At 43.4% G+C, this 23,815-nt stretch overlaps 2 protein-coding genes across 9 annotated transcripts in view; one reads left to right on the top strand and one right to left on the bottom strand.

Moving 5' to 3' along the window:
* Positions 1 to 18,213, top strand: part of cdk11b (cyclin-dependent kinase 11B) — a 42,321-nt gene extending 24,108 nt beyond the window's left edge. For 7 of the 8 annotated variants that reach the window (XM_055659531.1, XM_055659528.1, XM_055659529.1 and 4 more), the window contains 13 exons: positions 2,237 to 2,332; positions 5,678 to 5,767; positions 5,987 to 6,052; positions 6,150 to 6,355; positions 7,128 to 7,218; positions 8,901 to 9,022; positions 9,392 to 9,497; positions 11,563 to 11,684; positions 13,168 to 13,275; positions 14,202 to 14,318; positions 15,293 to 15,441; positions 16,787 to 16,976; positions 17,846 to 18,213. In XM_055659531.1, the coding sequence (XP_055515506.1) occupies positions 2,237 to 2,332; positions 5,678 to 5,767; positions 5,987 to 6,052; positions 6,150 to 6,355; positions 7,128 to 7,218; positions 8,901 to 9,022; positions 9,392 to 9,497; positions 11,563 to 11,684; positions 13,168 to 13,275; positions 14,202 to 14,318; positions 15,293 to 15,441; positions 16,787 to 16,976; positions 17,846 to 17,938 (1,556 nt within the window). In that variant the 3' untranslated portion in view covers positions 17,939 to 18,213. The remainder of the gene's footprint in view (positions 1 to 2,236; positions 2,333 to 5,677; positions 5,768 to 5,986; positions 6,053 to 6,149; positions 6,356 to 7,127; positions 7,219 to 8,900; positions 9,023 to 9,391; positions 9,498 to 11,562; positions 11,685 to 13,167; positions 13,276 to 14,201; positions 14,319 to 15,292; positions 15,442 to 16,786; positions 16,977 to 17,845) is intronic. The other variant, XM_055659525.1, reaches the window with a different exon arrangement.
* Positions 16,449 to 23,815, bottom strand: part of mmp23ba (matrix metallopeptidase 23ba) — a 24,406-nt gene continuing 17,039 nt past the window's right edge. The window contains exon 8 of the mRNA XM_055659533.1: positions 16,449 to 19,410. Coding sequence (XP_055515508.1) covers positions 19,236 to 19,410 — 175 coding nt within the window. The 3' untranslated portion in view covers positions 16,449 to 19,235. The remainder of the gene's footprint in view (positions 19,411 to 23,815) is intronic.

The following is a 23,815-nucleotide window of genomic DNA, read 5'->3' as shown; positions in this document are numbered from 1 at the left end:
AATGTATAAAAATGGCCTTTAATAAAATCTGACAATGTGCACTTTAACCACATGTGATTTTTTTTCTATTCCAAATCTCAAATTGTGGAGTACAGGGGCAAATAAATAAACAATGTGTCTTTGTCCCAAACATTATGGAGGGCACAGTTGAAGTGTATCAAATTATGTGAGGCCCAAATAGGGTAGGCAGAACCTTTCTCCCGCGGTGAAAATGTCAAAGACTAGAGGGCATAGCTTCAAGGAGGTAGAAAGAAAGTTTGAAGGAGATGTCCAAGGCACTTTTTTTACGCAGAGGTGTGGGTGCCTGCTAGATGCTGTTAGGGGTGCTGGTGGAGGCAGATACAAAAGTGGTGATTTAAAGACTTTTGGATAGTCACATGAATATGCAGGGAATGGAGGGATGTGGATCATGTGCAAGCACTAGAGATAGGTTTAAGTTGCCATTGTGTTCAACCCAGCGGGACCTGTTCCTGTAGCATTGTGGAAGTTGACATTGTGTTTCCTGTAGCATTGGCTGAGGGGTAATATAACCTATTCCTCCTCCTGTTTTGTCACCCTTGTGATGCATGAAAGGCGGTGCATGAAGTCCATATTAAAGCTCACCATTGAAGTCTTGTTTTTTATTGAGCCAGACAATCCAACATTGAGGTGAAAATGGGTTAATTATGCCCCATCATGTCAATATACGGTAATATAGACAGTGAGGAAGGTTATCTTAGTTTACAACAAGATGTAGATCAGTTGAGAAGGTAAACCAATGGAATGGCAAAAGGAATTTAACTCAAAATGACGTGGGAGGTGTTGAACTTTGGTATGACAAACCAGGGTAAGACTTACACAGTAAATTTTAGTTTAGTTTAGAGATATAGCACGGAAACGAGCCATTCGGCCCAGCGAGTCCGCACCGTCCAATGAAACCCGCACATTAACACACACCAGGGACAATTTACACTTATACCAAGCCAATTAACCTACAAACCTGCACGTCTTTGGATTGTGGGAGGAAACCGAAGATCTCAGAGAAAACCCACACGGTCATGGGGAGAAGGTACAAACTTCGTGCACAACACCCGTAGTCGGGATGGAACCCAGGTCTCTGGCGCTGTAAGGCAGAAACTCTACTGCTCGCCACTGTCGTAAATGGCAGAGGCCTGTAGAGTGTGGCAGAACAGAACGATCTGGGAGTACAGGAGCATAGTTCCCTGAACGTGGTGAGTCAGGTGGACAGTGTGGTGAAGGTGCTTGTCATGCTTGCCTTCATTGGGAAGGGTGTTGTATACAAACATTAGGACACCATTAGGCAGCTAAACACGCTGTTGGTGAGCCCACACTTGGAGCACTGTGTGCAGTTCTGGTCACCCAGAAGGATGCCATTAAGTTGGAAAGTGCGCAGAAGAGATTCATCAGTGTGATACCTCGGCTTGTGGGCTTAAGTTACTGGGAGAGGCTGGATAAGCTGAGACTTTTTCAATTTGGGGTGTATGAGGCGAAGGGAAGACCTTATTGAGGCACAATATCAGGATGTGCATCGATAAAATGTCTTTTTCCAAGTGCAGAGAATTTGAAAACTAGGGGCATAGATTTAAAGTGAAAGGGGAAAGATTTATGGGGGACAACATTTTACTCGGGGTTTAGTCTGTATATGGAATGAGCTGCTAGAGCAAGCTATAAAAGTCGATAAAAAATACAGCATTAGAAAAACATTTGGACAGATTTATGGATAACAAGCGTTTCGAAGGATATGGGCCAATTGCAGACAAATGGAATGAGCTCTATGTCAACTTGGCGGGCGTGGACAAGATGGGCCGAAGAACCTGTTTCCATGCTGTATAGCCCAATGACTCCGTGACTATCCAGCCTCACACCTCATCCATCCCTAACTACCAAATCTCTGGGGAACGAGCTCATGTAACTCCAAGTTACTGCAGTTACACCTTGCTCAACATTTGTACTACTCGCAACATCCATTTCTTCAGAAGGTTAAACTTATTGTGAGGACTGGGTCAGGTAAAACTGGACAGATGAGAAGAAACAAAGAAACAAGAGAAGAAACAAAGCAAAAGAGGCCGAGTGAGAAAGAAAATGAGATAAAGAAAAAAGATAAAATAGTAGAAAATCTGAAAAGGGAATCAAAGCAACTACTTTGCAGTAATGGATTGAATTGGAGAATTATTTGACAATGTCACTAACATTTTCTTTCATAAATCCTTCTACCATTTGTATTTTTTCTCTGCAGTAAAGGAAGAAAGGTATGAAGAAAAAGACCCTCCATCCGATCTGCAAGACATCAGCGAAAGCGAAATAAAAACAACATCTGGTGAATCTACCTCGGGTAGGTAGGGAGATGTGCTGGGCTTCCTAAAGCCAGGATGTATGTGTTTTGAGCATATATTGGTCCAGCATAATGTATGCACTTGTTACAAGTTGCATATTTTGTCTTGTTAATCTGGATGTCTTTGAACACCTCTGCAGAGGTCTGTGTGAACTTAAATCTGCCATGGATCTATATGAAGTCAGCTTAGTTTAATTTGTTGTCATATGTACCGAGGTACAGTGAAAAGCTTTTGTTGTGTGCTAACCAGTCAGCTGAAACACTATACAGATGCTCCCTGATTTACGATGCTTCAACTTGCGATGTTTCGACTTTACGATCGGCAAACGCTCGGCAACGGCAGTGAGCCGCACGTCACGTCCGGGTCACGTGATCATAATGTGTTAAATGCGTTTTCGACTTTCAATTTACGATGGGTTTATCGGAATGTAACCCCATCGTAGGTCGAGGAGCAGCTGTACATGATTACATTCAAGCCATCCGCAGTGTACAGATACATGATAAAGATTGCAAGGTAAAATCAGATTAAAGATCGTCCGATGGTCTCCAATCGGGTAGATAGTAGCTCAGGACTGCTTTCTAGTTGCTGATAGGATGGCATAGTTGCCTGATAACAACTGGGAAGAAACTGTCCGTGAATCTGGAGGTGTGCATATTCACACTTCTGTATTTCTTGACTGATGGGAAGGGGGAGATGAGGTAGTGACTGGGGTGAGACTCGTCCTTGATTATGCTTGTGACCTTGCCGTGGCAGCGTGAAGTATAAATGGAATCAATGGTTGGTTTGTGTGGCGGTCTGGGCTGCGTCCACAATTCATTGTAATTTCTTGCGGTCTTTAATGGAGCAGTTTCCAAACCATGCTATGATGCATCCCGATAAAATGCTTTCTAAGGCACATCTGAGGAAGTCAGTGTCTATAAATACAGAAAACAGAAAATAAAATTGCTACTAAAATCTGCTGGTTTTCTATAATGGATATTAAGTATAAAAAGATCCTGCAACAACACATGCACAATAAGATTCTACTTGCATTTTCCAGTGTAAGTCAGGTACAACAGGGACACTATTGAGGGGTGTAACATTATGAACAGTATAATTGGATAAATTGCAGGAAACCTTTCATCTTATCAAAGGTAAATCAAATTAGAGGTTATAGATTTGGGTAAGAAATAAGAGTTAGAGGAGATCTGAGGAGGACCTTATTCACCCAGAGTGTTCTGAGTACCCTAAACACACTGTAGGAGAGAGCATAGTTACTGGCAGCATGCAAGAAGTGTCTTAATGAGCACGTGAATCACCGGGCCATAGAAGGCCGCAGGCCTAGTGCTAAAAGTTGTGATTAATATGGTTAATGTGGAATTTGTGGGCTTAATGAACTGTTCACATGCTGTGTGACTCCATGACTCTGATAGGCTGGGTTGGATAGGTTGGGTGAGTGGGCAAATGCATGGCAGATGCAGTATAATGTGGATAAATGTGAGGTTATCCACTTTGGTGGCAAAAACAGGAAAGTAGACTATTATCTGAATGGTGGCCGATTAGGAAAGGGGGAGATGCAACGAGACCTGGATGTCATGGTACACAGTCATTAAAAGTAGGCATGCAGGTGCAGCAGGCAGTGAAGAAGGCGAATGGTATGTTAGCATTCATAGCAAAAGGATTTGAGTATAGGAACAGGGAGGTTCTACTACCACATCTTCCCATCTCCCCCCATGTCTGCCTTCCGCAAAGACCGCTCCCTCCGCAACTCCCTTGTCAATTCATCCCTTCCCTCCCGTACCACCCCCTCCCCGGGCACTTTCCGTTGCAACCGCAAGAAATGCAACACCTGTCCCTTCACCTCCCCCCTCGACTCCATTCAAGGACCCAAGCAGTCGTTCCAGGTGCGACAAAGGTTCACCTGTATCTCCTCCACCCTCATCTACTGCATCCGCTGCTCTAGATGTCAGCTGATTTACAACGGGGAGACTAAGCGGAGGTTGGGCGATCGTTTCGCCGAACACTTCCGCTCAGTCCGCAATAACCTACCTGAACTCCCGGTGGCTCAGCACTTCAACTCCCCCTCCCATTCCCAATCCGACCTCTCTGTCCTGGGTCTCCTCCATTGCCAGAGTGAGCAACACCGGAAATTGTAGGAACAGCACCTCATATTCCGCCTGGGTTGCTTGCGTCCGGAAGGCATGAATATTGAATTCTCCCAATTTTGCTAGCCCTTGCTGTCTCCTCCCCTTCCTTAACCTTCGAGCTGTCTCCTCCCATCCCCCTGGCCCTCGGGCTCCTCCTCCTCCCTTTTTCCTTCCTTCTCCCCCCCCCCCACCCCCCATCAGTCTGAAGAAGGGTTTCGGCCCGAAACGTCGCCTATTTCCTTCGCTCCATAGATGCTGCTGCACCCGCTGAGTTTCTCTAGCATTTTTGTGTACCTTAGGTTCTACTACAGTTGTACAGGGTCTTGGTGAGACCACACTTGGAGTATTGAGTACGGTTTTGGTCTCCTAATCTGAGGAATGCCATTATTGCCGTAGAGGGAGTACAAAGAAGATTCACCAGACTGATTCCTGGGATGTCAGGACTTTCATATGAAGAAAGACTGGATAGACTCGGTTTGTACTCGCTATAATTTAGAAGATTGAGGGGGGGATCTTATAGAAACTTACAAAATTCTTAAGGGGTTGGACAGGCTAGATGCAGGAAGATTATTCCCGATGTTGGGGAAGTCCAGAACAAGGGGTCACAGTTTAAGGATAAGGGGGAAATCTTTTAGAACCGAGATGAGGAAAATATTTTTCACACAGAGAGTGGTGAATCTGTGGAATTCTCTGCCACAGAAGGTAGTTGAGGCCAGTTCATTGGCTATATTTAAGAGGGAGTTAGATGTGGCCTTTGTGGAGAGAAGGCACGTACAGGATACTGAGTTGGATGATCAGCCATGATCATATTGAATGGCGGTGCAGGCTCGAAGGGCCAAATGGCCTACTCCTGCACCTATTTTCTATGTTTCTAATAGGGAATAAATATTATTCAGCAATGGTGCATGATTCACCTCAAAAACAAGACAAAATAAGTCGGATCACCAACAACAATTTTCATCATGAGCAATTGCAACTGTACCTTGAAGATTAAGGTGTTCCACATTTTGCTGTGTTCATTGCTTCCTTGCAATTATCAGAAGTGAATGTTCTTATCTGAATGCTCTTATCATGTATCCTCTTCTCTTAAAATAATATGAAACAAAATACTTAAACTTATGCTTGTTTTTTCCCCCCTGTAAAGTTTACATTTACATGTTGTGGTACTTCCACCCCCTGGTCCCTTGATATTTTTTTATTCCTCAATTTATTTCACAGGCTCTGCAACCGCTTCAGAGGCAGAGAGCAGTAGTGAGGGGTCTGAAGAATCACTAAGTCCATCAGAGGTTGAAACTGAGCCGTCTCCCGGTGAGGACAATTCCTAAAGGATTCCAGTACATAAATACTCAAGATAGCAAATTAAACTGATAAGATACAGGAAGTTTGGGGGTCTGGTTTGTATGGGGGGGGATGTCTCCCATCATTTTCTGTTTATACATATTTTAAGATATTAGGAGGAACAATCACTTAAATAATTTAGAACTGACATCATCTTTGTTCTAAAGGTTTTGAATTCCTTTTTGTTAGGAGAAATTACTGAAGAGGAAGAGCACAGCGATGAAGAAAGGCAGAATGGAAACCATCTCCAAATGGGTAAATGCCAATCCTGTACCTTCTCCATGGCTCAAAGTATAGCATTTGATTGGTCCTGGGGCAGGTGATTTGTTTTTCCTGATACTGAATTTGTTAGTTACAGAATCAAAATTTGACCATGATTCAGAAGAGAGTGTGGAGGAGGAGGATGAGGAGGAGATGGAGGAAGAGGATGATGAAGAGGAGGAGGAGGAGAGCCCAATCTCAAATGCTCCAACTGAAGAAGAGTATGTTCCTGACTCTCCACCCCCTTCACCAGTCGAACCGAAGAAAGAGCTGCCACAGTACTTGCCTGCTCTCCAGGTAAATAACTGGGGCCTGACTGTTAGAGAAACAGTGTGGTAGAAGTACTCGGGGTCAGGCAATACCTGTGGTGATAGGAACTCTTCCACCTCTTTGATGAAAAGCCTGACCTCCTGAGTAGTTCCTGCAATTTTGCTGTTTATTTCAGATTTTCAGCATCAACCGTATTTTAATACAAGGTCAAAGAGGGCAGCCAACAATATTTCTTCTTGCAGAATCCTTGGAGCGAGAGTAATGTCACTGATTGTAGCTGTATCCTCGTCCAGAAACAAGACTGCAAACATCCAACATTCATATCATCATGCCTTAAGCATTTGTTGAATTTGCATTAAAAAATTGTTGATGAATGCTTCCAATGTAAATCACCCACAGGTTACAGCAGGGGCATTTAAAGAGCTTGCGGTGGCATTTTTTTCTGCTCATATTAACTGATAAGTCTTGTATCTCAGTCCCTGACCTTACTTGGCACCCAAAACCCAAGGAAAAAGAGAATGTTAGAATATGGAACTAAAAACAGAATGCTGGAAGAATTTAGTGGTTTAAGCAGCATCTGTGGGGGCAAAAGGTGTAAGTCGATGTTTCTGGTTGTCTGCATCAGGAGCTGTCGGCAATGATGTTTGCTTTTTCTACAATAGAGGAGAATCAGCGAGTACCCCTCTTGCAGAGCCACAAATCTACCACCAAAATGAACAATAAGATTCCTATGTTTATGAATCACCTTTCCACATCAGTGCAATACACCAAAATATTGTTTATACTTTGCTATTTTTAGGGTTGCCGTAGTGTAGAAGAATTTCAATGTCTTAATAGAATTGAAGAAGGAACCTATGGTGTTGTTTATCGAGCTAAGGACAAAAAGACGGGTGAGGATTTGTTTTTATTCTAATTGTTTTGCACCCATGTCTTGTTTTGTTACACTGGCTTTTTTTTCTTTTTCCTCTCTTCTTGCAGAATTTCATGTGTAATATGTTTAAATAGTTTTTGTACATCTGAGCCTGTGATGCTGCTGCAACAAGATTTCCAATGTACCTGGACCTCACTGCACTTGTACATATGGCAATAAACACGACAGGAATCACACACATTTTTGGCGGGTGGTCACAAACCACATTCTTTCTGCAGTTTAGCTGAAGCCTTCCACAACTTGAGATGTACAGAGACTGGGAGAAATGCAGTTGGTTTCATCCGTGACCTGTGAATTCACCGTCAGTGCTAAAGATGGGAATGGACCACTGTAATACACAATTATGGACATTTTTTTGAATCCATTTTTGTCATATGGACATCAACGGCGGAGATAATATTTATTCTGCATGCCTAGTTGTATGCAAAATTGAGTTGAAGCTTTTGCGACTTCCTATATTTGAACATCTTTCATTGTGTATGTCCTGCCCTAGCTTAACTTCCCAAAATGCATGACTTCACACTCATCCCAGTTAAATTCCATCTGCCATTTCTTTGCCCACTTTCCTGGTTGGTGTAGATCCTGTTGTCACTGTCAAACTTTGTCAATTGTGGTATTTCTGTAGTTTCTTCAGCCATGATCACATTGAATGGCGGTGCTGGCTCGGAAGGCCGAATGGCACCTATTGTCTATATTTCACTGGTATTTATTGTCAGTAAATGCCATAAACTGGGGATTTTAGCTAATTCAGTCCTTTTTGTATCCTCAGTTTGGAAACACTTAATGTCTTGTGTTTTATGTGTCTTTGTTAATGCAGGACACCTTTATTTCCAATCAAGGGTTTCATAGATTTTAGACCAGAACAATGCTGGACATGAGCAGGCCTTTTGAGGTCCCAAACCTGTGCTTCTGACTGGCTACCCTATTTATGTACTGTCTACTATCTGTGATTATGACTCTCTACCCTATTATTGCCTCTCATAATTTTAAAAACCTCTCGGGTCTCCCCTCAGTCTTCAACGTTCCACAGAAAACAATTAGGTTGTTTTGCTTAGTTTCACGTCACAGCTGTTATTCTGAACTATTTCTGATGTAATTAACTTTACTGGAAAGCCACTGATAAATGTGCTATTCCTAATTGCCCCTATTAATAACCATTTTGGCTAAAACCAAATGGAGGAAAATTTCTTCAGAGCTTTTTGGTTACTTGGAAGCTAAGATCTCAGTTTCCCCTCACCCAGCCATGCTGTTGAAGAGTTTGACTGTTGGCTACCTTTGCGAACTTTTAACAAGTGAAAGAGAGAGAGTTTAAAGGAGATGCATGGGGCAAGTTTTGACATAGATGGTGAAATGCGCTGCCATTGATGGTGGTGGAAGCATAGGTATTGGGCGTTTAAGAGACCTTTGGATGGGGACATGGATATGCAGGGAGTGGATGAATCGCCTGCAGGCAAGTGAGATTTGATTATCTTGGCATCATGTTTGGCACAGACATTGTCGACCAAAGAGCTGTACTGTTCCATGTTCTGTGTATCTTTATTGGGATGTGTAAATGGTACAAAAGTGTTATCTGTAAATCAATATTCAGACATTTGGAGACCAATAGTAACACATGTTCTGTGGGAAATGTACTACTTTCAGATGAAATCGTGGCCCTAAAACGATTAAAAATGGAGAAGGAAAAGGAAGGATTTCCGATTACATCACTACGGGAAATCAACACCATTCTGAAAGCACAGCATCCCAACATTGTTACAGTCAGAGTAAGTCAGCAACACATTTTGTATATGGAACGAGAAAATTCCACTTTTATGGAATCAGAGGTTACCCCTGTACTTTGCTGGGTGTGTGTTAAATTTACATGGGAATAATGCAGACTAATTTGTACATTGCTTTGTTTTAAGAGTTATTATGAGTGTGAGATGGTGTATTTAGCACCTCTGTTAGCTCTTGGAAGAAGAAATAACTATTTAGTCTTATAATTGAACTAATGATGGGTTATAAAGTTAGAGTAATATTTAATGGGGAGGGGAGTAGGATATAGTGCTGCTGTAACTTAGCTCCATGATACAGCATTTAGAGCTAATGTGGGACATGTGGGACAGTAACCACTGAATATCTTGTTTCTGCAGGAAATTGTTGTAGGAAGCAATATGGATAAAATATATATAGTTATGAATTATGTTGAACATGACCTCAAGAGTTTAATGGAGACCATGAAACAGCCTTTCTTACCAGGTAAGATTGTTACGTATCTGAGCAATAAAAATCGATATGACATAAAGCTTTTAAAAGAAAATCTTTGGGGACTGCAATATTATGTTTTATAACGTTGCTAATATTCTAAAACCTTTAAAAACCTTCAATAACTATATTTATTCCAGAAATGCTTCAGCCTACTACAGCCTAATTGTAAACTACTGCAAAATATTACCTTTGCTGTGTTGAGACCAGTTGGTCTGGTTACATGGATAGTTGTAAAGTTGTGCAGCATAGAACCAGGCCCTTGGGCCCAGCCTGTCCAGGCCAACTGTGATGCCTATTTACACTAATACCATTTGCCTGCGTTAAATCTATGTCCCTCTACTTTCCTATCAAAATATCTGTAAAATGCACATTAAACATCAAACTTACAAAACAGACCCCTTACCCCTACATGGATATGACAAACACCAAAGGTCCCAGCACCGCTCCCAGCGGTACACCACTGCCTGTAGACTTTCAGTCAAAACCCCTGTCCAACACTGCCCTGCCTTCCATTACCAAGCCAATTTGGGATCAAATTTGCCAAAATCTCAAATCCAAGAGGAACTCAGCACGACAGGCAGGATCTGGGGAGGGAGTGGATGGTCAACGTATCGGGCCGAGAACCTTCATCTAGACTGAACTGACATAGCAGAGTAGCCAGTATAAAGAGATGGGGCGAGGGGTGGAACAACAGCGAGCAAATGACAGGTGGATACCAGTGAGGATTAGCCTGAAGAAGGGTCTCATTTCCCTCCATAGATTTTGCCTGAGCCACTGAGTTATTCTAGTATTTTGTGTTTTGCATAAGATTCCGGCATCTGACATGTTCTTGTATCTCCACATCAGATCACTATGTGATCTTTTGGACCAAACTACCATGTGGGACCTCATCAATTTTTCTTAGGTATTTCCCTAAAACATACCCAAATCATATTTGTGAGACAAGATTACCTTTATCATTTTGAGTGACCAATTTCTCACTTTGACTTACTGTTTATGTGCTTTATTTATAACTGACGTTTATACAAAAAACTCTCTACATGTATATTCATCTGTGAAATTAAAATTTTCTCCGCTGTAGTTCCTCATGTAGGTCAGATGTAAATCGGCCATTTTGTTATTGAATGGTGGAACAGGCTTAAAGGGATGAATAGCCTCATGCGAAAAGGTTAGAAGGCTGATTGGAATGCTTCTGGAAGAATTAAGTTTGTACTTGACAAATAGATTAGGAATTTGAAGGTAGCAACTGAATTGCAGATGTTTAGTTTGGAGATGTAGCATGGAAACAGGCCCTTCGGCCCACCAAGCCCGCACCGACCAGCAATCCCTGCACATTAACACTACCCTACATGCATTTGGGATAATTTTACATTTATACCAAGCCAATTAACCTACAAACTTGTACATCTTTGGAGTGTGGGAGGAAACCGAAGATCTCAGAGAAAACCCACAAAGTTCACGGGATGAACGCACAAACTCCGAACAGACAGGCACCCGTAGTCAGGACCGAACCCGGGTCTCTGGCAGAGTAAGGCAGTAGCTCAACTGCTACGCCAGCCAGTCGCCAAGGCGTTGGAGGACAGAGTTTGAGGCTAGATGTGGGATGATGAGAGGTGTGACAATGTTCTCAGTGTGGGAAGGCTGCACCACCTACCTCAGATGAGATGGCACAGAGGAAGGGTGCAGAAGTTGCAGTGAGAGCAGAACAGGATAGCTTTAATCTCTGAGTTGGAGCTTAATAGTGAGCAAAAAAAAAAATCGGTACAGCCATTGCACAGAAGCTTGTTTCAAGTTGTGGATAATTCTCACAGAGGCTGAATGTGGACAAACTACATGGGTAGTCCACATAAGGAATAATGTTCAGCTAGTGTTGAGGAAAGTGAAGCTGTGGATGTGATTGGAATTGTGAAAGTGCAATACGAAGGTTGAGGAATAGCCATCAACCTAGCTATTGGTTTCAGAGAGATGAGAGGAAGGAACACACTGCAGTGACCTTCACGGTAGGCGCTGAGCTCCCTGGTGAAAACATGTCTAAAATTGGTTGCTTAATTTACAGGTGAGGTTAAAACGCTTATGATTCAGCTTCTCAAAGGTGTTCGACATCTTCATGATAATTGGATCTTGCATCGAGACTTAAAGACGTCTAATCTCCTGCTCAGTCACTCGGGAATACTGAAGGTCAGTCCAGCTGTGTGAGGAAATAGATATAACTGGGTGCGTTTCTACTGTGCTGAGAGGAGAGTCCAGTGCACTCGTGTGTGGGATAGGTTATCGAATAGGTTTATGATCCCTGTGTGCAAAGGTAGATGTTAATTCATAAACGTGAATTTTTCTACCAACTGTGTGGACCAGCCAACTTTTGTCTGTAGAGCTCTTTGTCTACTCCACCGTTGATTCTTTGATTCAAGGGATATTTTCTTCCTTTTCCCTGCAGGTCCTTCATTCTCCAGTCTCCATTCCTCACTGGAGGGCAGCAAGTGACCTGTTCCCAGTCATAAAACATAGAACAGTACAGCACAGAAACGGGCCTTTTGGCCCACAATGTCTGTGCCGAACATGATGCCAACTCCAACTCTTATCTTCCTAATCCATATTCTTCCATTCCCTGCATATCCAAAAGCCTTTTAAACACCACTATCGTATCTGCCTCCACCATTATCCCCAATAGTCTGTTCCAGGCAACCTCCATTCTCTGCATTTATAAAAAAAATTAAAAACCTGCCCTGCTCATCTCCTTTAACTGTTGTTCCAATCACCTTAAAGCTATGTCCTCGGCATATTTCCATCCAGTGTAAAGGGTTCTGACTGTCTACCCCATCTACACCACTCATAATTTTATATACTTATATCGGGTTTCTCCTGTTGTTCCAGAGAAAACAATACCAGTCTGTCCAACGTCTCCTTGTAGCTAATACCCTCTAATCCAGGCTGCATTCTGGTCAACCTCTGCACCCTTTCCAAATCCTCCACATCCTTCCTGTAAAGGGGCAATCAGAACTGCATGGAATGCTCCAAATGCAGTATAACTAAAGTCCTATGAAGCTGCAACCTGACATTCTGACTCTTATACTCAATGCCTCAATCAAAGAATGCAAGCAGACATATCATGTTCTAGGATTGGGTGCAAGCAGACATATCATGTTCCAGGATTGGGTGAAAGCACACAGCTGACTGATACTGGAAGAAAAATCAGTTTATTCCCTATATCTCTGTTATTCTTCCCCAAAGATCTGCTTGTTGCCTTCTGGAAAAATAAGTAATGGGATGGCATCAGAATGTGAGAGGCTTGTGTGGATACACAGTCTGTTCATTGAGTCTTGTCTGCTGAGTGCATGCTGTCCAGTGTGTATCATCATCACCACTGCATACTGCATCACAGGCAAACAGTTTAAAGCAAACATAGGGCTTGTCTGTGTTTAAGATGAATAGTGAATTTAACATTGTGACGGGTTAACCTAGTGTTTGGCATAATATTCATTTGATGTCCACCTCTGTTGAGAGATGTTCTGGGCATGTTGAAGAAGGGTCTCGACCCGAAACGTCACCCATTCCTTCTCTCCAGAGATGCCTGTCCCGCTGAGTTACTCCAACATTTTGTGTCTACCTTATGTTAACCCACGGTGTACTGACCTAAAATCAAATATTCCTAAACATTCTCTAGATTGGTGACTTTGGACTCGCCCGAGAATACGGATCCCCATTGAAGCCGTACACGCCAGTTGTCGTGACACTCTGGTATCGGACGCCTGAGCTGTTGCTTGGAGCAAAGGTGAGTGATTCTGGGCCTGTGTTAGGGATGTGGTTCAGAGAGTAAACAGAACTAGCAATATCTGTGTTTCCGGTTAATGTAGCAGATCAGCACGATCATCACATTGTCTTTATTGATTCCTTTAGTTGATTTTGATCAGAAATCTTCATTATTGCATCATCTTGCCACTGTGGGGTCCTGGCTCCGAAGTCCCATTTCACACACTGAGGCCCTTGCTTCCTCTCACTCTCTGGGCCCCTGGTATCTGTGCTGCCGTGAAAATTACTGGGGTTCCCTTGAAAATATATTATTCAACTGTGTAATGTACTTTTAATAAAAGTGAAATCCGTGTGCATTATGAGTATTAATAGTCCGGAAAATCTGCTCGGTTCACACCACCCAATTCCATGAGTCGGCGTTTTAATTTAGGTTGCCAAAACCCTTAACAAAATTGTTTTTATAAAGTTTTTCACTCCTCCCCATTCACCCCCCCCCTCCCTATTTCCCCCCCCCCCTCATTCATTCCCACCCTCCCCTTCCCCCCCCCCACCCCCATTCACCCCCTCCCCCGCCCACCGTTTATCCACACTGAATGAGCTGCTTTGCTCTATAAGGCTGGTGTTGCATCAGTCGGCAGTGATCATGAGTCTTGCTGTTTGTTGCAGTTGTGTAAAAATGGAATTTACTTTGGAACTTGTTCAACTTAGCGAGACAGGATTGTTACTGTTTACTTTGATCACCGCGGATGCCCTACCTCAGTACCACTTTACTGCTTGAGTCCAGACCTCCGTTGCTTTGGTCTGACTCTTCAGTGGGATTGTATGGTTGGGTTTAGGTGTATTTACCCTGTCGGGTGTAGAACCATTGAAAGTTTGCTGGAAACCATTGGGAAACATTTCACATTCATCGGCTGCTGCTGACTATCGGTTGCTTTGTTTTCTGTGCAGGAATACTCGACGGCCATTGACCTGTGGTCGGTGGGCTGCATCTTCGCTGAATTCCTAACCCAGAAGCCCCTGTTTCCAGGGAAATCGGAAATAGATCAGATTAACAAAATATTTAAGGTAAAGCACCTTCTCGAAACCACCCGGCAGCTCAATTACAGCTGGATACCTGGATCAGTCGCCTCCCATTCCTCATTAACCAAGATTACTTCCTGCAGCTCTGAGAAACATTGTGGTAGATTTAAAAACCAAACTAACAAGGATGTGTGTGTGTGTATATATATAGGTGTGTGGGTGTAGGTATATTATATATATATGGGTGTGTGTGTATATATATATGTATGTGTGTGTACTTTTTTTCCTTATTTATCATATTGCTTACAGTGTATTATGTTTACATTCTGTTGTGCTGCTACAAATTACAATTTCATTGTTCTGTCTGGGACACATGACAATAAAACATTCTTGACTTGAAATTCACTGAGATATGCTAACATTTGAGGACAATTAAAAGAGCAATTTAATAAATACATGGAGCTGGCCATTTTATATTTCTACGTGGTGCTGGGCTGTTCCAACGTGGCTCAACCTCCAGCTGGTCTGAAGGCTCTGATGTCCACCGCTTACTGCGGACCACCAAGTCCACGTCGACCAGCGATCCCCCAAACACTGACACTATCCCACACACACTAGGGACAATTTACAAATATACCAAACCAATTAGCCTACAAAACTACGTCTTTGGAGTGTGGGAGGAAACTGGAGATCCCGGAGAAAACCCACGCAGGTCACGTGGAGAATGTACAAACTCCATACAGACAGCACCCGTAGTCAGGATTTAACCTGGGTTTCTAGCGCTGTAAGGCAGCAACTCTACCGCTGCGCCACCGTGCCGCGCGGTGCTTCATTGTTGAAGATTCAGTCAACAGGCCTCTAATTATCTCGTGTGGTATCAATCTAGTTTAATTTTTGGTTTTGTTTACATCTTTGCAGTTGCACAACAGGATCTGAAGTCTATTGAAAGTGAAGGTTAAAGTCTACAGAGCAGCCTATCTACATTGTTACATTGAGCTGTGATCACATTTATCTTGCAGGAGTTGGGGACACCAAGTGAAAAGATCTGGCCTGGTTATAACGATCTTCCTGCAGTGAAGAAAATGACCTTCACCGAATATCCCTTCAACAACCTGCGCAAGCGGTTTGGTGCCCTTTTATCGGATCAGGGCTTTGATCTCATGAACAAGTAAGTGAGGACATTACCATGTGAATCACCTCGAACTTGTCTTGGTTTAATGAATTCCATGTAACAGAAGGAGAGACTGGAAGGAAGTTGCTGCAAATCTTTGCAAGGGCAGATTACGTGATCAACTAAAAGTTGAAACAAGAGCGCTTTAAGGGTCAAATTTTCACTCCTATCTCAATTATAGTCTGGATTAAATCATCTGCCTGTTGTTGCTCATGTACTCTACCTGGTGGTGAAGCTCCCAAATTTAATGGCTTGTCTAAGCCTAATTGCTAATGGATGCATTCTAGAAGTCAACACATAGCCTTGTCATGATAATCTTAAAGTGGTAAAGATTGTTGATGAATGCAGTGGAAGAATTCCCCGTGTTTCTGCTAGAAATTGTGCTCGAGTTTGTTCATTAATTGTTTTGACCGTGCATGGAAGCCACCATTGTTTCTTGCAGCCAATAACTTGCATTGTATTGTCCTCGGATGATTGCTAAATGACAGTAAAGCTCTGATTATCCACGCAAATTGCTCCTGCTGGTCCAGTATCACTCATTAGCTTGGAGTGTGTGCAGGGTCCAGAATAAGCGGTCAGAGACTGGGGGTGGGTTTTCAGCCAGATGTGAGGTCTAGAGTGATTGGACATTACTCACTCCCTTATACTCACTGGGTTCATTGGAAAGTTTATTATACTGTTGCGTGACATCCAGCAGTTCAGAAAATTTGGTGTTTCTCCACCCAAGTCCCAATGGTACTGGATTATTGGAGTTGTCCCGTACCTTGGTGATTGTGCTACTTTTGTCCTCACTCTAGGCTATCTAATCACAACTTCCTTCCAGTTATCTTTAGTTGTGTTATAAAACCACTTTTCAATCACAACATTATATTGTTCCCAATTTGGAGACTGTAAATGGCAACAATAGGAATATATTCCATCCGCTGGCAATTGTATAAACACCGTGAACAAGCTCAACACCCGACAGAAGCATGAACTGTAAAAGTAAAAACATGACAAATGCGTTGTTAAATAATGAATAGAGCATCGTACTTTAATGGTTTAAAAACAAAGTCATGTGTTAAATCATTGCCATTGATTGTTGTAAACTGTACAGATTGGACAGGTTTTAGATCTAAAAGTGACATTTTGTGTAAATACAAAGATTAAATGCAGCAGTTTTATTTATAGCTTCAATTTTTAATTCCAACAAGTCATTACTAACAGAAATGATGTGCCTGTTGGTAGCTCCGGAGTAGGAGCTTGCGGCTGGGAATGGACTCTGTTGCTGTCTTACCTGACAAACTTGTATGGAGGATGGTTCTCCCAATAGATGTTTCAATGCTTTCTGTTTTGAATACAGATTTCTGACCTACTGTCCAGCCAAGAGAATCACGGCTGAGGAAGCACTGAAACACGACTACTTCAGGGAGACACCTCTCCCCATAGAGTCAGCCATGTTCCCAACTTGGCCGGCAAAGAGTGAGCAACAAAGAGTGAAACGTGGGACCAGCCCTCGTCCGCCAGAAGGTGGTCTTGGATACAGTCAACTGGTGAGTATTTACACAAGACCCTTAACTCACACAATTGCAGAACAGCATTTACTGTGGAACTAATCTTTGCCTGTTTGGTGTGAAGGTGAACGGGCAGGTGTTATACTTCCTGGGGAAATAATGTGAGAAGGGGAGTGGCTGGTGGGAGAGGATTCACAGGCCCTTTGGAATACTGAGAGGAGGGGAAGATGTGAAGGCTGTGGAAATTATGATCTATTTAATGTGAAGACTATAGCAGGCGAGATGAGAACAAGTGGAGTCCTGTCCTTGTTCCGTCTGGCTGAAAGGAGAAGGTGATGATATGTGAGAGAAGGAGAGGAGATGTGGTTGAGAGTCCTGTTAACGATGGTTGAGGGGAGGCCAGGGTTAAAGAAATAGGAAAACATTTTGAAAGGAACTTGTGGGGAAAATCTCATCAGAACAGAATGTTTAAGACATTAAAGCAGTGGAATGATTGAGTAAGTCGTGGTGGCTTTCATCGTGTGTGTGTGTGTGTGTACAAATGGTTCACTTTTGCTGATGAGGCAAGAATAGCCACCATTGAATCCAGTCTGCATGGAAATATTAAATTAAAATGCCTCACTGTGTCAGGTGACTGGGTAACAGTGGCAATGCAAGCTCATCCACTTTGGTCCCAAGGACAGATTAGAGCTCCTCCGAAATGGCCGCGGGCCAAGACTCGGGAGTGATCCCTGCTTTAACTATGACTCAGTTGCGCAGCAAGCTTCTGCATTAAATGCCTGTGAGGCTGCAGAGAAATTGGTTGCTGTGGAGGCAGAATGAGCACAGGGTGGGAAGGGAGCCGGGTCATGAAGCAACGAGTGAACAGGTATTTTGTATTGTTCTATTCAAACTATTTCCTTTCACAGGGAGATGATGATCTGAAGGACACTGGCTTCCACCTGACGACCACAAACCAGGGAGCCTCTGCTGCCGGCCCAGGCTTCAGCCTGAAGTTTTGATGCAGGCGCAGGAGAGAGGACAATAGCTGAGGGCAGCCTCTGCACAAACTGCTTGGTAACAGACATTCGCCATGTTTCTCATTTCGCACTGCGGGTCAACAAGGTTCTTAAATTTTTTTTAAGGCTTTTAAACTATTCATTTGTAAAATGTAAAATAATTCAATCAAGTTATTTGCAAAGCAGAGAATAATTGTGAAACTTGACTGGTCAAAGTGGAATATTTTGTGTACATGTAGAGTTTTGGTAAATTTAAAAATAAAGTCCCTTAAAAAGGTTTTAGTTTTCCTGTTCTGGACATGGATTCCTTTCCCTTGACCATGTTGAGCTGATATTAATTACTTTTTTAAAAAACAACTGCCTTTCAATCTTGTGGATAGACACAAAATGCTAGAGTAACTTAGTGGAACACATGGTATCTCTGGAGAGAAGGAATGGGTGACGTTTCGGGTCGAGATCCTTCTTCAGACCTAAAACATCACCCATTCCTCTCCAGAGATACTGCCCGTCTCGCTGAGTTACTCCAGCATTTTGTGTCTATCTTTGGTGTAAACCAGCATCTGCAGTTTCTTCCTACACATTTCAATCTTGTGGGTTTTATGTAAAGGCGCCAACTTGCACAATGCAGCAATTCCTTCTCTGCGGGCTCTGAAACTTGCCCATGGTGCGAACTGGAGTGAAAGCTGCACTCTGTACATCAGCAACTTGGTGTCTGGTTCAGCTACCTGGAGCTGGCTCAGGAACATACTGCCTATGCAGGTGACTGCGTGTCGGCCACAGGCAATTTGATCACACAATAAAAGGTGGCACAAGTTGAAGTTGATTTCTATCTGCAAACCTAAACATGAGATCAAGTTCTATTTATTTCAAGGACTCTGTGCAACCAGTGATTTGGACCATTCCAAGCTTCTTCCAGCACTCACTCAGTCACCTCCAGAGATTTGTTACACATTTTGGCCAACAATGCAATCTTAGCTCCACTCGTCTTTGTGAATCCCACAGCAACACAGGCTGTCTATGTGCAACAGTACATTTAGAGACAAAAACAGACCAACTATAACCAGCTGAACATTTTGACCCATTGGTCATCTGCAGTTTAAAGCACCTTTAACAATGACTGAATTATATACAAAGTGATTTGTAGCCCAAGCAGAAATTTCCACAGTGCAGGCACAGGTCTTGATTATTTATGGGAACAATGCTTGTTCGGTAATATTGTAAAAATACAGTCAAACATTTGACTCTGTCGCAAAGTCTCCTCGGTTTAAGAGGGTTGTCCCAAACCTGCATGAAATGGTTCTTATCTTTTAACCTTCAGCAGCCAGGAATATTTAGTGAGGATTTTGCTGCCTTTCTTCACCACGCATGTGTAGACTCCTTCATTAATCGCATTGGCGATGATGCTGAGCTTATTGCCCTTCATATACAGGTATCCAGGGTATGAATACTGCAAGAGTTCGCCGTCTTTGTACCACCTGTAGAGAGAAAAGCATTCAGTCTATAGAATTGGCTGTGTCCCTTTCAGGACTTCTACTTCTTCACACCCACAGAGATTGTTTTGTGAAAATAAATAGTACAGCAACACACAGGAACAGGCCCAGTGGTCAACGAGGTTTGTGCCGATCATGATGCCAAGTTTAGAGATACAGCACAGAAACACTGTATGGCAACAACTCAACTACCATCTTTTGTGAGGTAGAATAGTATAGCTGCAGCAACACACAGAAACAGGTCCTGCAGCCAACGGTGTCTGTGCTGAGCATGATGTCAACTTAAACTGATCCTTTCTGCCTGCATGTAATCCATATCCATGTGCCTACCTAAAAGTCTCTTAAACACCAGTGTTATATATACTTCCAACACCACCCCTGGCAACGCGTTCCAGGCACCCACCACTCTTAAAAACATGCCCCGTATATACACTGTATTCTTTAATTTTTTCCCTTCTGACCTTGTAGCTGTGTCCTTCCATATTTAACATTTTCACCCTGGGGAAATAAGGTCCGGATGGTCTCGCCAGAAATTTGCCTTTTATAATTTTATAAACTTCTGTTAGATCTTCCCTCAGTTACTAATGCTCCAGAGAAAACAATCCCAGTTTGTCCAACCTACCCTTATAGATCAAACCCTCTACTCCTTTCTGGTAAACTTCTTCTGCACCCTCTCAAGCCTTCACATCCTCCTTGTAAAGGGGTGACCATAACTGCACATAATACTCCAAATGTAGCCTAACCAACCTTCTGGTCAGCGCCGACCAGCGATTCCCGCACACTAACACTATCTTACATGTGCCAGGGACAATTTTACATTTACACAACCACAATTAACCTAGAAACCTACACATCTTTGGAGTGTGGGAGTGTAGATTAGTAATAAATCTTTGGATCTTTATAATGGTGTAAAGCTTCCGTTATTTGTATGGTCATCACTCTACAGGGAGGAAACGTGAGATCTCGGCGAAAACCCACGCAGGTCACGGGGAGAACATGCAAACCGTACAGACAGCACCCATAGTCAGGATCGAACCCGGACCTCTGGCGCTGTAAGGCAGCAACTCTACCGCTGCGCCACCATACCGCCCTTATATTCTCAACTATATGTCCCAATCGATGAAGGCAATCAGACCATACACCTTATTTACCTGTGTTGCTAATGGCGGGGAGATGTAGGCTTGGATCCTAAGATCCTCCTGTATATCAATGTGGCTATGTGTCCCCCATATAACCGTATACTTTCCCCTTACATTCAACCATCTAAACTGCAACTTGCCCAAATTAAATTCCACCTGCAACATTGTTAACTGATCTATATTCTTTGAAGCTTTCTTCACTGTCTGCAATTCCACCAATTATCATGTCATCTGTAAACTTCCATGTGCCTATACAAATGTAATTTAAATGTTATTATTGTACCTGACTCAACCATTTCCTCTGGCAGCTCATTCCATATATGTGAAAAAGTCGCCCCTCGGGTTGCTTTTAAATCTTTCCCCTCACATCTTAAACCTATACCCTCTAGTGTAGGAAGAAACCGCAGATGCTGGTCTAAAACCAGGCCTGACTTTGGATGGGCATGTCCTGCGCACTCTGTACGGAGTCTCTGGTGTAGGACGAAACCGCAGATGCATTTTTGTCTACCTTCGATTTTCCAGCATCTGCAGTTCCTTCTTAAACGTAATCAAATTCCAGGTCGGTTGGGAACAACGTGGAATTCTACAGTGTGTTCTGGGTTGGCTCAGCAGGTGGCGCTAATGGACAACATCCAGTTAACATTGCCAGTGGCAATGGGATGAATGAATGTGGTTTCATTTACTGTATTTAAAATGCTGGCAACACTCAGCCAGTAGAGGGGAGGTGGGATGAGTGCCGATGGGGCAATCAGTCCGAAGACGAATCCTGACCCGAAACATCATCTAGCCACGTTCTCCAGCTGAGCTACTCCAGCATTTTGTGTCTTTTCTGGGTAAACCAAGGAATCTGCCGTTCCTTGCCACTATTTTGTAGATGGGGCATCTTGTTCGGTCTAGGCAAGTTGGGCTGAAGGGCCTGTATCCATGCCGTATGACTCTATGAAGGTCGCCCATTCAGAGATGTTTAAAGACTTGTTAGAGTTATTACAGCAAGGAAAAAGAGTTTCCAGCTCAACTCCTCCATGCCATTTAAGATGGACAATGAATCTGGCCCATATATCCCTCTAAATCTCTCCTTTCCATGTGCCTGCACAAATATCTTTTCATTGTTGTTATTGCACCCGCCTCAACTACTTCCTCTGGATCGTTCCTAAGTACGGCAGGAACTGCAAGGAGAGAGAGATTTCAGCATTTCAGGCTGCCTGACCTGATGAAGACTTACAGCAAACTTTGCTTTAAGTTAGATTTGCAGTCCACCAACACAAGACCAGACTAACGTCGACCATCCTCAGCAGATCCTCGCGTGCCGACGGTTCCCCTGATCTCAGCTGGCACAATCATCTCGAAACAATGTTGATGATTCCACTGTCCGATTTGTCTAGAACCTGGGGTTCAAGATCCCAAAACAATGAGCTATCAGCTAGCGTGGGGTCAAAAAGCACTCCTGGACACCCCATAAAACCTCCACATCCTCTGAGCCTTGTACAGAATCGTTTCCTAGGTAACATTAGGGAAATTGATATCCCCCTGTACTATATCCTCATATATATCACATCTCCCTGCTGCTGCCTACATACCTGTTCCTCTTACTGTCGTGAGGTCTGTAATACTTTCTCAGCAAAATGATGCAGAGTCTCTTGCCCAAAGTAGGTGAATCGAAGACCAGAGGACGACATCAGTTCAAGGTGAAGGGGGGAAAATGTAATAGGAATCCAAGGGGTAACCTTTTCACACAAAGGGTAATGGGTGTATGGAACAAGCTGCCAGAGGTAGTAGAGGAGGCTGGGACTATCCCGTCGTTTAAGAAACAGACAGGTACATGGATAGGACAGGTTTGGAAGGATACAGACCAAGTGCAGGCAGGTGGGACTAGAGTAGTTGGGACATGTTGGGCTGGGCCATGTCAGGCAAGTTGGGCCAAGGGGCCTGTTTCCACACTGTATCACGATGCCTCCATGATTCCTAATCTCTATCTGTGTTGGCCTCATTTGAGGAGCCTGGAATATCCTCCCTCAATACTGAAATAAAGAGTGTTGTTTTGTGACAGTACACTCCTGTATAACCTAACGGCATCTCACACAAGTTAGAAACTAGATTTTTACATTTCAGAAATTTTAATTTTACAAAAAGACTGCTAAAGTAAAAAAAAAAAGATAGTATTGATTAAATGAGGCAGTCAGGCCCATAATCAACTTAAACTGTGTACAGGACAGTGCTCCCCCAACAGCAAGGAGCTTTATATGTATCAGACACAAAATGCTGGAGTAACTCAGCAGGAGAGGCAGCTTCTCTGGATAGGAGGAATGAACCTATGGGCCAGGCTCTATCAATCTGAAGAAGGGTCTCGACCAAAAACCTCAACCATTCCTGTTATCCAGAGATGCCCGCCTGTCCTGAGTTACTCCAGTATTTTGTGTTTATCTTCGTTCCTTCCTACAACTGATAGGTACCAGCATCTCTTTGTCTGCAAAAACAGCACTGACTGATGGGAGCAATTAATGTGCCTGCTCCCTTATCGCTTCTCCCACCCCGTCGCTCATAACAGTCGGGGCACTGAGTTTCCCATCCCTCCTGTCTCCACTACATCTCAGTCCCTCCACTGCTGTGTTACATTCTTTAGGTCATTCTGTCCCCCCCCCCACTCTACCCCTCTCTGTCCCAGGCCATCCCCACCAGCCTCAGCCTCTGCCTCATCCCCACCCTTCCCTGCCCCCACCTCTGGCCCACAGAGAGACACAAAATACTGGAGTCACTCAGTGGATCCGGCAGCATCTTTGGAGAAAAGGAATAGGTGACATTTCAGGTCGGAACCCTTCTTCAGACTGCAAGATGGAGCCCGATCCACAGTCTCTCTCTACTTCCATTTGAGGTGTCACTGGGCAACTGGGAGGAGGAGGATGCCAACAATCTTTGCTCTCCCCAAGGCTGTACCTAGCCAACATGTGCACAGCCACAGGGGATTTACAGCAGACAAAGAACTGTCCACATGTTTTTTTTTAAATCCCGTTTCAACTTGCAAGTTGCAGGACTGGTTCAGCGAAGCCTCTGCTCACCGTTTAATCCACTCACAGTTCCTGGCCACAAGTATGGCGCTGGAGAAACCGCAGACCTTGTTTATTCTGGCACAGGCCTGAGAACCTGACACGAGGCTGGCAGTGCTGGAGAGACAGAGTCTTCTTCAGGAACACTTCGTGAAAAGTAAAATAACTTTCAGGGAAAAAAAAGTACACTCTAATTTCAGTCAAACCTTT

This window comes from Leucoraja erinacea, chromosome 30 (genome assembly GCF_028641065.1).
Source record: "Leucoraja erinacea ecotype New England chromosome 30, Leri_hhj_1, whole genome shotgun sequence".
Classification (NCBI taxonomy): domain Eukaryota; kingdom Metazoa; phylum Chordata; class Chondrichthyes; order Rajiformes; family Rajidae; genus Leucoraja; species Leucoraja erinaceus.
Note: the sequence above shows the minus strand (reverse complement) of the source record. Positions and strands in the feature narration are given on the sequence as shown.